This window comes from Symphodus melops, assembly GCF_947650265.1.
Source record: "Symphodus melops genome assembly, chromosome: 4".
In the NCBI taxonomy this organism is placed as follows: Eukaryota; Metazoa; Chordata; class Actinopteri; order Labriformes; family Labridae; genus Symphodus; species Symphodus melops.
Genome location: NC_136694.1, coordinates 597,850 through 610,890, shown reverse-complemented (window position 1 = coordinate 610,890; position 13,041 = coordinate 597,850). Strand labels below are relative to the sequence as shown.

At 44.1% G+C, this 13,041-nt stretch overlaps 2 protein-coding genes across 3 annotated transcripts in view; both read right to left on the bottom strand.

Annotated features, from left to right (window-relative positions):
- The window catches only part of LOC306822720 (V-set domain-containing T-cell activation inhibitor 1-like), a 134,239-nt gene that overhangs the window by 83,289 nt on the left and 37,909 nt on the right, over positions 1–13,041 (bottom strand). Inside the window, exons 5-6 of one of the 2 annotated variants that reach the window (XM_079341903.1) lie at positions 4,360–4,482; positions 3,035–3,103 (exon numbers count right to left, since the gene is read on the bottom strand). In XM_079341903.1, coding sequence (XP_079198029.1) covers positions 3,078–3,103; positions 4,360–4,482 — 149 coding nt within the window. In that variant the 3' untranslated portion in view covers positions 3,035–3,077. Of the gene's footprint in view, positions 1–2,538; positions 3,104–4,359; positions 4,483–13,041 lie in introns of those variants that run through there. The other variant, XM_079341902.1, reaches the window with a different exon arrangement.
- The window catches only part of LOC306823067 (butyrophilin-like protein 1), a gene marked incomplete at its 3' end in the record, with an annotated part of 66,783 nt that continues 54,630 nt past the window's right edge, over positions 889–13,041 (bottom strand). The window contains exons 4-5 of the mRNA XM_079342432.1: positions 1,144–1,290; positions 889–971 (exon numbers count right to left, since the gene is read on the bottom strand). Of these exons, the coding sequence (XP_079198558.1) occupies positions 889–971; positions 1,144–1,290 (230 nt within the window). The remainder of the gene's footprint in view (positions 972–1,143; positions 1,291–13,041) is intronic.

Here is a 13,041-nt window from a genome sequence, read left to right as displayed (position 1 = left end):
ACCACCGGCGCCATTTTTTCGGGTTGTCCTACAAAAATACGTCATTACTACACCAGTCTATTTCCATCAGAAAACGATAAATCGTTCAGCCTTAGGGTGCACTCACACCGGCCCAGCTGTGCTTGCCCCCCTCTCACTGGACTGGACTCCAGGACGAACCAGGTCTGAGCATCGCTACCTCTTCTACTTAACATGGTAATATAACACATGCATGGCTTTATGCTAACATGATGTGAGCTGAGTTTATGAGGCAGGCGCACCTGAAACAAGGGACGAGTACAAAGTACAGAGTATAGACTGGTATAGTTTTGAGTCCTAAAACCAGGACGTGAGTTAGCATTTTAGCTCCATGGGTTCCTAACTCTAAAAGTAAATGTGTATTTTGAATGGGTTTGTGGTTAACAGAAGCTTTAGAGATGTTGATGTTTTGTTAGACGAGATAAAATACGTTACCTAAGACCCCACTTGTGAATTTAAATGTTTTTACGCAAACTTTAAACCGCGGTTGCTAACGAGTAGCTAGCTGAAACTACAGTGGTTGTCATGGAGACATTAAACGCCATCACGCCGGGAACTCTCTCCCTAATCCTCCTTACAGCCTCTAGTCATGTTTTTCAGTGTTCCTGCAAATATTACGCTAATAAACAACTTATTAAGCTAACGTTTAGCTAGTTTGTAAAAAACCGCTGATTAGATCGATGAAGTATAACAGTCATAATAAATTGACCGCGGTGTAGTAGCATAACGTAAAGATTATCCGGCTGCATCAGAAACGTGTGTTTGACGCAGAACTTATTTTCTGCAATGTTTCAAAATCCAAAAAAATCCCATAGGCTAATTTCAGTGTTGGTCATTTTATTTGAATCAGATTTGTGTTCCTTATGATAGCTACAGGATTCTTCTAAATGGCTGCACCATCAACCAGGAGAAGACTTCATCAGATGGACACCAATTTTCATTGGATGTTTCGACTGTGAACCACAACATCTTCAAGTTAACAGGTCTGCAGTGATAACCAATCACTGCCCATCTTCACTCTGAAGGAGTCTCTACATTTAGACATGTTTGTGTTGGATGAATCTACAGCCTGTTATGTTGAGTCAGATTACAGCTGTGTTAATATGAAACGTTTTCTAAACCTACCTTTGTTACGGAGGGAGGGGATGCTCAAAGTTAGAACTACAGCCATGATTACAGCTCCAACAGCTCCAACAGTCAGAACAGCTCCAACAGCCATTCCTCCAAACCATCCGGTGTTGTCTTTGACAGATGAGTCCTTCCAGACTTTCTCTGAAACACAAAAACAGTGTAATGTCACACTCACTGTGATGCTGTTTTATGTGCAGCTCATTGGTCAGACTACAACAACAACACAACATATGAACCAAAAACAAAACAAACTCTCACCACTGATGTAGACAAACATCTGAGAAGTGACCACATGGAGGATTTTCTCCTGTTTGAGCTCACAGCTGTAGGTGTCGCTCTTGGTCACATTAGCTTGAATGATGATGTCGTGGCCGCCGCTAGGAGTAAAGAGCGGCTGCTGTCATAGGAACAGAGTGCACTACCAGAACAGTATTTACTGTGAATTTGATCCATGTTCATGGATCAAACTTGATTAACATGCTGGTACTGTTTAAAAGGATACTCACTATTTAAAAATTGAAAGAAACTTTCTGCACTGTAACTCTGAAGCTTCTTTTCTGTTGGTTTGTTTTTCTGTGTTCTGTGAGTGAACATGTTTAATTTGTGTAACTGAAGTTTTCTTTGTGCTGCACTAAACAGTTTTGTTCATTTTTGTTGGAATGAGTGAACAGTGTTGCGTTTTATGAATATGTCAATAAAAATCATATATCATTGAATGTGTCTGAGAAGCTTTGTTATCCAAAGATAAGATTAGACAATAAGAGGGACTGTTCCCTCCATCACAGGAGTCAAATCAACCTGTGGACGTTTCCTAAAGTCCTCTTTGGGCTTCTGTAGTTTCAAACTTTGTCTCCTCAGGTTTAAGACAAACATTTCAAACATTAGATTTCTTTGTGTTCTTCATTCAGCCTGACTACAGGGTCTACAGGGTCTACACGCAGGGGTGTCAAACTCCAGTCCTGGAGGGCCGGGTCTACAGGGGTACAGGTCTACAGGGTCTACAGATCTGATTCCTCCTTACTGACAATAACAGAGATGTTCCTGATTTAAGGCAGCCCGGGCTGATTATCACATGCATGCATGTCCATACGTATACATGTATGTGTGAGTGTATATACGTATGTTCAAGTGTATGATTGACAGATGCATAAATAAATGAGATGTAGATGCTGTGATCAGGTGGCCTCTCTATGACACAACGTGGCCTTCAAAGTGCCGAGTGGCTTCTTTAAGACTTGTTGAGCTGGTTGCTGGTTTCTCTCTTCAGATCTGACTCGTCTGTGGACGACGTGCAGCCGGACAGCACGGCCTCCTTCTTACAACATTCACAGGTTTATTCTGAACAACATGGATCCACTCATTTATTCTTTTCAAATCATTTCAATATCATTCAAATTCAAATCAAAAAACTTTATTGACCTCGGGGGGAATTCACAGACACATGGAGCAGAAAGACAGAGCAATAAAAAATTAAAACACAGATTCATGGGGACGACTTCAAATGACATTTTTACATAAGCTGTACATACAGGGGCGGCTGTGGCTCAGTGGTAGTCAGTCGTCTCTTTACAGGGAGGTTGGGGGTTCGATCCCCAGCTCCTGCAGCCACACGTTTGATTTGTCTTTGGCTAAAACACGTAAGCACAAGTTGCTCCCACTGCTTCGTCAGCGACGTATGAATGAAAAACATTTGAGATGTAGTAAGGCAACATCCACTTAGCTAAACATGCTAACGCGCTCTGCTGGGAGAGGAAAGCTAAATCATTGAAATGAATTTCTCTGAAGGACTCTCAGCCTCGTTTCTTTTTTTTACTGTCGTACGGTCCAGCCAACACTCAGCAGGGGGGGGGACACTTCATCATCCCACAGGAAGCTTTAAACCTCCACACACACAAACAGGATCAGCAGGCTGGGGTCAGAGGTCAGCTTCATGTTTGGGGGACTGGCGTGTGTCCTGCAGGTTAAAAAAAAGACAAAATGACAATAAAGAAGAGAAACAATGGATTCCTGTTAAATCTGGTTTATAGATGAACTCTACTGAACTCTCTGTAGCTGGATGTGATTTAAACATGGTCCAGACTAATAAAGCTGCAGACACACCTTCACACACTGAGTGTGAGGGGACACGGTTTCACACTCGGCTCAGGACTCTGGGCTTGTTGTTGATTATTGATCCAATAAATAAAGAATTATTTGAATGACTGATCCACTTCAGCAGCTCTGCTACCAGTCCGACCTTTGTTCACAGAGATGACATCATCACACCGTCGCTGCACACCCACCAGGAGTCCCCGTCCCAGCACAGGACTGAGACCTGGAGACTGTGGACTCATGGTCATGTTAAAGAAACCAGTCTGAGACCATGTGACCTCGGTGATCCGGAGCGTCATGAAGGCTCAGGAAGGACGAGGCTGTTAAAGCTGCTCCCTTGTGATTGGCTGATTAGATATTTATAATAACAAACAGCTTCTGGTCTGTGTATGAATGTGCCTCTCTGTGATTGGCTGGTGTTCAGGCTGTTTCTCCTCTGTAACCAGATGAAGACAATGGATGGATGGAGTTATTGGAGGAATGGTTTCAGCTGGAGACATAATGGATGGATGGAGTTATTGGAGGAATGGTTTCAGCTGGAGACATAATGGATGGATGGAGTTATTGGAGGAATGGTTTCAGCTGGAGACATAATGGATGGATGGAGTTATTGGAGGAATGGTTTCAGCTGGAGACATAATGGATGGATGGAGTTATTGGAGGAATGGTTTCAGCTGGAGACATAATGGATGGATGGAGTTATTGGAGGAATGGTTTCAGCTGGAGACATAATGGATGGATGGAGTTATTGGAGGAATGGTTTCAGCTGGAGACATAATGGATGGATGGAGTTATTGGAGGAATGGTTTCAGCTGGAGACATAATGGATGGATGGAGAAGTGAGCAGATAGCTGCTCTGTGTCACAGCTACAGAAATAATGAGTGGATACAGGTGGAGTCAGATAGAAGTCACACTCTGTTCTTAAAGGTCTCTCACAGAGATCAAAAGTTTCAACTGATTCAGCGCGCTCTCTGATTGGTTCACCTTAAATCAGGAGTGATCAGACTGAGAGGAGAAAACAGAGTGAAGAGCACTGAGGACAGACAACTACTGACACCACTCTGACAGAGGACAAAGAGCTGTTTGTTATCATGTTGATGCTCATTATTCAATCTCACCTTTTTTACGAACTAAGTTATAGCGACGCTTGATGATCAGACCGGCAACAACACCAACAAGACCAACAACCAAAAGAGTGATGGTAACAGCAGCAACGATCGATCCAGTCCATGATCCTGATCCTGAAAGAGAGAAAGTGTGTGAACGGTTGAGAGTGCAGTTTGTCTGTTTCCAGCTCGATGATGCTTTAAAGGACTTGACGTTTATTTGACACTTTGACCTGCAGGACTTTGAAATCAGGAGTTGGAGCTGTCTCAGAGGGTTTTTATTCTGGAAGGATCATTTAGGGAGACTTTTTAAAGTCTTCTCAGAGACCACTGAAAGTGACACTTTAGCTCCTTAAAGGATCAACAAGCTTCACCTGTGTGTGTGTGTGTGTGTGTGTGTGTGTGTGTGTGTGTGTGTGTGTGTGTGTGTGTGTGTGTGTGTGTGTGTGTGTGTGTGACTGCATGCTGACAGCGCCCTCTAGTGGACACACTGTCTGTTTTCATGGAAAGTCTGTGTTCAAGTTCAAATGTGCTTTAAAGTGAGTTGAGTTTGTGATGCAGAGAAGAGAGCAGCACATGTGGATCCTCCAGGACTCTCTCTGGGACCTGATCAGACCAGGATCAGAGTGAAGCCAGACTTTACCTGAGGACTGGATCTCCCTAAAGAGCCTGTCTGTGTCAGCTCCATGACATCACTATGACATCACCCCCCACCTTTCTGCACCGCTTTAACAGCTCAGACCCTTGAGCAAGGCACCAAACCCCCAAACTGCAGCGCTGTGTTTCCTGTGTAGCAGCCTCTCTCTCTCTCTCTCTCTCTCTCTCTCTCTCTCACTGTGGAGGAATAAAGGCCTCATCAGCATGGCTGTATGTTCACCACACATATCAAAGTGTGAGTCCACGTGGAGGCCGAGCCCCCTTTCCTCAAGTTGACAACGTGGTGTTCAGCAAACAACCTGGCACTGAATACCACAAAGGAAATCATCCTCGACTTCAGGGAGCACCGCGCAGACCCAGCTCCCCTCTACATCAACAAGTGTCTGTGTAGAGAGGGTCCAGACCTCTTCTGGACCCCGAACATCGTGGAGATCACCAAGAAGGCCCAACAACGTCTGCACTTCCTGAGAGCGCTCAGGAAGAACAACCTGGATGAGAAGCTGCTGGTGAACTTCTCCCGCTCCTCCATAGAGAGCCTGCTGCTGTACTGCATCACAGTGTGGTACGCCAGCTGCACTGAAGCAGACAGGAAGTGACTTCAGATCAACGCAGCACAGAGGATCATGGGCTGCACTCTCCCCTCCCTAAAGGACATTTACAACTCCCGCTGCCTGAACAGAGCGAGGAACATTGTTAAGGCTTCCATCTGTTCGACATGCTGCCCTCTGGCTGACGCTACAGGTGTGTCCAGACTGAAGGACAGCTTCTTCCCCACACTGAACCTGGACATGACCATCCTACCTCTACCACACACCCTCACACACTGCTGGCATGTTCAATACTCTACCACACACCCTCACACCCTGCTGGCATGTTCAATACTCTACCACACACCCTCACACCCTGCTGGCATGTTCAATACTCTACCACACACCCTCACACCCTGCTGGCATGTTCAATACTCTACCACACACCCTCACACACTGCTGGCATGTTCAATACTCTACCACACACCCTCACACCCTGCTGGCATGTTCAATACTCTACATTTCAGACTGGAATGTTTATTTAATCATTTACCCCACACTGTGCAATACTTATTGTGTATTTTTCCACTATAGTTGACTTCATACTGTGCTATATTTATTATATCTCTGCTACAGTTTACATCTCATTCTGTGCAGTATTTATATCGTATATCCTGTTGTAGTGCAATATCTATATTTTTACATTCTGCTTAAATCACTTTCATACTGTGTAAATATATTTTTTTTATATTCTATATACTGCTAAATTACATTTTATACTGTGATATTTATACTTTTATATTTTATATACTGCTAAAACTACATCTCTTACAGTGAAAATAGTTATATTTTTGTTTATACCCTGCCATGGTTCACGTCTCATATAATGCATTATCTATTTTTATATTTGACACCCTGCTAAAGACCTGCTATCTCATACTGTGCAATAAGAAATCTGATGTCTGCTTATCTATTTAAATTTAGTATGCTGCAAACTGTAATGAGTCCCACCGTACAGATACCACCTTCCATTAACTAGGGTCACTCTTTTTTCTTTTGACCCATACACTTCTTGTTGTTTTTGGTTTTTAGCTGTGTGCACTTTAAGGTGAAGCCAAGTAATCTCGTTGTACAATTGTATAATGACAGTAAAGGCATTCTATTCTATTCTATTCTATTCTATTCTTTATAGTCCTCTGAAGCAGAGTCCTGAGTCCAGAGCGTGCGTCACACAGCTCCTGAAGGAAGCGTGGGACAAACAGCTGCTCAGGAGAGCTGGAAAACACACCTGCAACCTGTCCAAACAGCCAATCAGCTGACAGCACTCCAGCTCACCTGTTCAGCTGCTTCTCTCTTCCACTTCCTGTACTGATGCTATCCAATCAGAGCCAGTCTTTCTTGTTGTTTGGATTTATTCTCACTCTGCTCTTTCTTCCTTATTTTTACTCGTCTTTTTTCTGCTCTTTGTTTAGAAAACTGAAAATATTCTAAAACTTTTTTCTTCATCTAAAACTCCACAGATGTGAAAACATGCAGAGAAACCCTCTCATTGTGCTTCCAGCTTTTCACCAGCAGAGGGCAGCGTTGCATCATGGGTATTTGTGCAGTTGAAAGCAGAGAAACCAAACAGCTGTCCTTCCTGCTGCTGAGTCCTGAATCAGAGTTTGTCATGGAGGCCGTGTGCTTTCTTTGCCTTCAATCTGACTCTCAATGTGCTTTCCATTCGGAGGCGTTCACTTCTGCACCACTTTGTGTTGCTTTTCATCTTTTCACTTTTCACCTGCTCTGCTCCGTGTCTTCTCCACTTTCAGCTCAACACCTCCACTTTCTCTGTCTTTGCTTCTTTCAGCAGTCGTCCAGATAAATGTGGAGAAATGAAAAGCTCAAGTTTCATGTTCATTTGGTGTTTTGTGGATTAAAGAGGCTTCGTCAGTCTGACCCATCACTCCCTGCTTCAACTAACTGAGAGCTCACAGATTAGAAAGAATCTCAGATCCCACTAAAACTGGGACCTCCTTTGAATGGCCCGATATCGATTCATAAAATCCTAAAATCGATTATTTAATAGTCTCCTCCTGTGTGTAATGCAGCCTGCAGTCTAAAGCCGAGTAGTCTCGCGTGGACAGCCAGAGATCTCGCGAGATCTCGTCGCTCGGTGAGGAGCGCGAGCGTTGTTAAACATGGCGGGAGCACTGAAGGCACTACCAACAAACTGTTTTGGATTTAAAAAACACGAAGGCAGCAATGAACTGGACAAGAGCAAAACTATCTACAAGATCTGCAGCGTGGAGGTGAAATATGTCTGAAATCATTTATGGAGACACCACCCGGAAACGCAGTCTGCAAAGACGTCGGACCCGAAGCAGCTGGAGAAGACATTTGTATGAAGGTTAGCAGCAAACTCTCTGCGAGAGCAGAAAATAACCTGTCACAACATTTATATACAAGGACACACGACCACACAGCGTTGTTGAAAATGATGGTTTCCTTATAAAGACTCTGGAGCCACGCTACGTTATAGCAACACGCTAACAGTTCAGTGAAGTGACAGTCCCAAACATGTATGCAGACGTGAAACATCCCAACATGGCTGAAGTTAGCAGAGAGAGAGTCGCACTAACTTGTGACTGTTGGACATCCAGAGCAACAGATTCATACCTGACAACCTGACTTATTGCACTATACGACAACTCAGAACCTTTTACATGTCTGCTTGTTTACTTTGATTGATTCATTATTGATTCATTTGTATGATTGTTTGTCTCTTTTGGTTGTTTCTCTTCTGATACAGTTGTTAGATGTTTGTTGGAACCGATGTGTCATACTGCACAAAACCTTAGTGAGACAGTCACAGGCAGCAGAGTGAATGTCCTCAGTTTACTATGTGTTTGTAGCCACCTTGTTTACACTGCCTGCCTTGTGATTTCAATTATGACATGTTTGTTTTGGTCATGTTTAATAAAAAGTACATGATTAATGGCACTGCTTTGGGCTTCATTCAACAATAATATCTTTAATAATGCACCAAGTTAGAGTTACAATTATTCAAGTCAAATTGGTTCTGTGACTGAAATCTCCTGAATGGAAACCCAGCTCGAGTAAGCAGCTCTCTATGAATCATGAGGCTGTCAGCTACTGACTGCTGAACAGAGGATCATGTAGTCTGACAGGTTCATTCAGAGCTGAAGAACACATTGAGCTTTAAAGTCACATCCTGATCCTGCACACATCTCAAAGTCTCCTGTTTCATATGTGCAGCATCAGCTGAGGGATGGAAAGATCCATGTGAGGCAGATTCAAAGCTGTCATGGTTCACATCCAGACTTTACAATAATCAATCACAGTAACAACGCCAGCCGAGCCCCCCTTCACTTTAATATCACACTCTTTCAGTCAGAGCACAACTCCACAAGGTTCACTGAGGGAACCAGAAATCCCTGTTTTCAGTGAATGCATCATTGTGACCTGCTCTGGTCTGTGTGGCTGTCTCTCCCAGCACAGCGTGCACTCAGCTTTCAATACACAATCCATGTGGATGTGTTTTCATTCCTGTCAGGTGACAGGCAGCGTGTGACGGCGTCTGCACCCGCAGTAATGACGGGACGTGTGTCAGCAGTGTAAACGGCTTTATTGGTCACAGCGCTGTACAAAGATGGAAGGAGAGCTATTAAAAGTCTCTACACCAGATTAGACGCTCATCTCTGAGTCCTTTTTCTGTCTGTTTGAAATCTGCTTCAGTGTTCAGACAGATGTTCACACACAGATGAAGAATGTCACAAACATCTGCAGAAAGTTTTCTCTTCTACCAGTCGTCTGTGTGAAGATCATTTATCATTTAGTGGGACATTATTTTGGTCTTTAAAGCGAGCAGGCAAAAACACCCACTATGCACTGATCATTTTTGAGATTTTGGGCTCATTGACATTTAATCTTTCAAACTACCATGAAGAAAAAGAAAAATGTCAAAGTGACGCGCACGCCACACAGCCGTGGCTGCTCGTTGATGTTTGCACAGTTGATACTAGAAACTGCTAAAATAATAATAATAGAAGCTGCTTTGTTTATTTGATTATTTGTCTGAATTGTGTGAGATCAGGGTCTAAACATGCTGCAGAGTTTATATTTCATACTCTCAGGGGACAGTGTGTCACACACAGCCTGATAGTCTCTCTTCGTTTCACACAAACACGCACCCTAACTCACTCTGCATTGTGCACATTAGAGCATCATTTTAAATGACTTACAAACATATATTCAACATTTTCATAAAACAAATGAAATAAAGTCAAAAATATGGTTAGAATGACTTTGAGTGCAATAAATGTCCAGCTGCGAGCTGCGCTCGTCCTTCACGCGTCATTCTGTGGGAAACTCTGTGTAACATATTACAGCTCTGTAATAACAGGAGCCTGTTTTTATTTATGGATGGAATAAGGATGGATTTATAAAAATAGAATAAAGTGCCATCTCAATTATTGTTGGTCAGTTTTACTTTTACAGATTTTCTATTTGGTGGCAAAAACCAAGAACATGAAGCTGATCATGAGTCTGTTTCCAGGACATTGAAGTGAGGATACAAACAGCCTACATGGAGAAGGAATGTACAACTATCACCTGTAAACACTCAGGTGAACTTTGAGTTCTGTGTGGACATGTTTTAGGTCTGTTGATAGTATTTTCTGATTAATGAAGTGATAAAAAGAGATATCTAAAATCCCCTCTGTAAATCACTTTATATCTAATATGTTAACTAAATGAATAAATAATTTTGAACCTGGCCATTTCCAATGTTCAGATTTATATCCCCCCAATGTCTGCAAATTAGCGCTTATTTCATTAAATAATGCCTTATTTGCATATTTAAACATAATATTTCAGAAAAGTTGTAATATTAAAAATATTTGTCTTAACATAAGTAATCAACTGTAGAAGTTTCATGTTGATATCTGTGAGTTAATTTTTTTACCCTATTCACCTGTAGTGTCTCGCCTTAACACTCTTCAAACTTGGACCCACGGGGAAACGGGCCCTCTGGTTCTGACCACCCTGACGGAAAACTGTCCTCCCTTCCACCGCTTCCAACACCTGGAGCAAACATCTGGCCAACAGTCAGCGAGGCTCCACAGCTTTCCCTCCTTGGCCAGCATGATGGCGTTTCCATCCTCCAGCTCGCAGCTCCACCAACTAAACCCTGCAGCCACTCTTGGATTTAAACAGCCAATCATCAGCCAGCTTGGACTTTTCCTCCGTCCTCGTTACATCCATCGAGGCTCCGGCCCAAAATTAACCCTCCATAAACCTCATAGCCGCTCTGCTACAAACATCCCGTCTCTATGGTCATCCGTCATGGGAACGCCGTTTCTCCAGCAAACATCTGCACAGGAAATGCAGCCAGACCTCCACACTCCAGCCTGGACAACAAGGCGAGACCTCCGCACTCTGGGCTGGACACATTTGGTGGAGTGGACTCCAGCCTGAGCGGACTGGATTTGACCGCCCTGCGACCTCTACAGAGATTTAGCCCACAGACTCCTCAACACTCAATCCATCAAGAATAAATCCAGGCTGACTGAAGAGACATGAGAGAAAGAAAAGTGGACTTCATGTGTGTGACAGAAAGTTGGCAGCAGCCAGAGGTTGACTCTGCCCTAAATGAAGCCTGTCCCCCTGGCTACAGTTACTTAGAGGCAGCCTGCAGCACTGGCCGTGGTGGTGGCCTCGCTATCATCCACCCACAGGACCTGGACTCGTCCCCCATCCTACTACCTACAACTTCCTCCTGCCACTGTCTTGTATTTAAATGTAAACCGGCTCATCCCATGACTGTGCTTCTCATCGAGCGGCCCCCAAAACCCAACTCAGCTTTCATGCTGGAAATATCTGCTCTCCTTCCAACGCTCTGTCCAACATCTACAAACACCAGAATCCTGGGACATTTAAAGATTCATGTCCACACCCCCTCATGTCCTCCAGCTCCTGGACTCCCTCACCCTCCAACAACACACACTGGACCTGCTCATCAGGAAGCTACAGGTCTATGATGTCGGGGTTGTTTCAGTGGAGCTGCCCTTCCCCTCCCCCGACACCAAACCAAAGCTGCACATTCATTTCAGAAACATCAAAAACATGGACACAGATGGATCTTCAACTTCTCTCCTCGAGCTCTGCAAACTGCCTCTCTGTCACTGACTCAGTGGATTTTTACCACCAGTCCCTGAGCAGTCTCCTAGACCTCCACGCCCCCTTAACATCCAGATCAGTCTCCTTTTCACGCACTGCACCACGGTACAACGGCGAGCTGCGGATGATGAAGGCAGTTGGGCGGGCCCTGGAGCGGCGGATCAAGACCTCTGGACTGACTGTTCACAAACAGGCCTACAGGGACCACAAGAGGGCTTAAGCTCTGATGGATGCTGGGTCCAGGTTCCAGTCCAGCATCATCAATAACAGCCCCGGTGACTCCAAACAACTCTTTGAAACAATAAACCATCTTCTCAAAGCCCCTTCACCCTGCCACTCTGAGGACACAGAGGACAGGTGCAACATGCACGTGAGACAACATCCGTTCACACCTGTCCACCACTCCTGCATCAAGCCATCAAAGTGTCACATCATTGAAAAATAAATGTGTGAGGTCAAACACAGCAGTCAGTCTGCTTTTTGCATGTTGGATTTTTGCATGGATACACTGAACTTCACCTCGTTTGAACCATCGTTCCTGATCCCAGTGAATATCATCTGCATTTCTGTATTCTGTCACTCAGAGGAACTCTTTGTACCAGCTAGCTTCATGTGGTTCAATGACCTTGAATGACCTTTGCCCTTCATGATTGTCTTTGTCTCCCCTCAGATCCGTTTCAACTTCCCTCTCCGAGAGAAAAACCAAGACATCCCGCTGAGTGTGGTTAAAGATTGTGTCCATGACATGTACGCTTCCTGCCAAGCACAGAGGAGCCACAAGGTCAAGACCAAATACTTCAAGAGAGAGAACGAAGGCGTATTGCACAAAGTCTGGAAACTTGCTGACAAGTGTGTAAAGAGGAACAAGAGGATCTAAGTGAGGAGCATTTTCCAGCCATCTGTATCTACACGTCTGGTCAGAAAAACTTTGAGGAATTATTCAACAGTGCGGTCCGAACCAACAGATCTGAATATGGCTCCACCTTCCAGTTTCACTCTTTACATTTCTGGCTAACATCTGCCATTCAGATCCTTCATAGGCACAAACAATGCCACATCAGTTAGCGCAGATCTGGCACCGAGTTTACCGGCAAACCAACCAAATGATCCGGTTTGGTATGTTGGCCTCCAGCTCCCACAATCCAACACTCACTCACTTCGGTAAATTCAGACCTGTTACGGGGCTGATCTGAAGAAATATCCCCGTCTGAAAGACACGGAGGAAGAGGTGCTAATTCCCCCCTATGAGATGTTTCAGATAGCTGAGATCCAGAAGGAGAAAAATAAAGGAAACCTGAGCGACTGTGAGACTGTGTACGTCCTGGAGAGG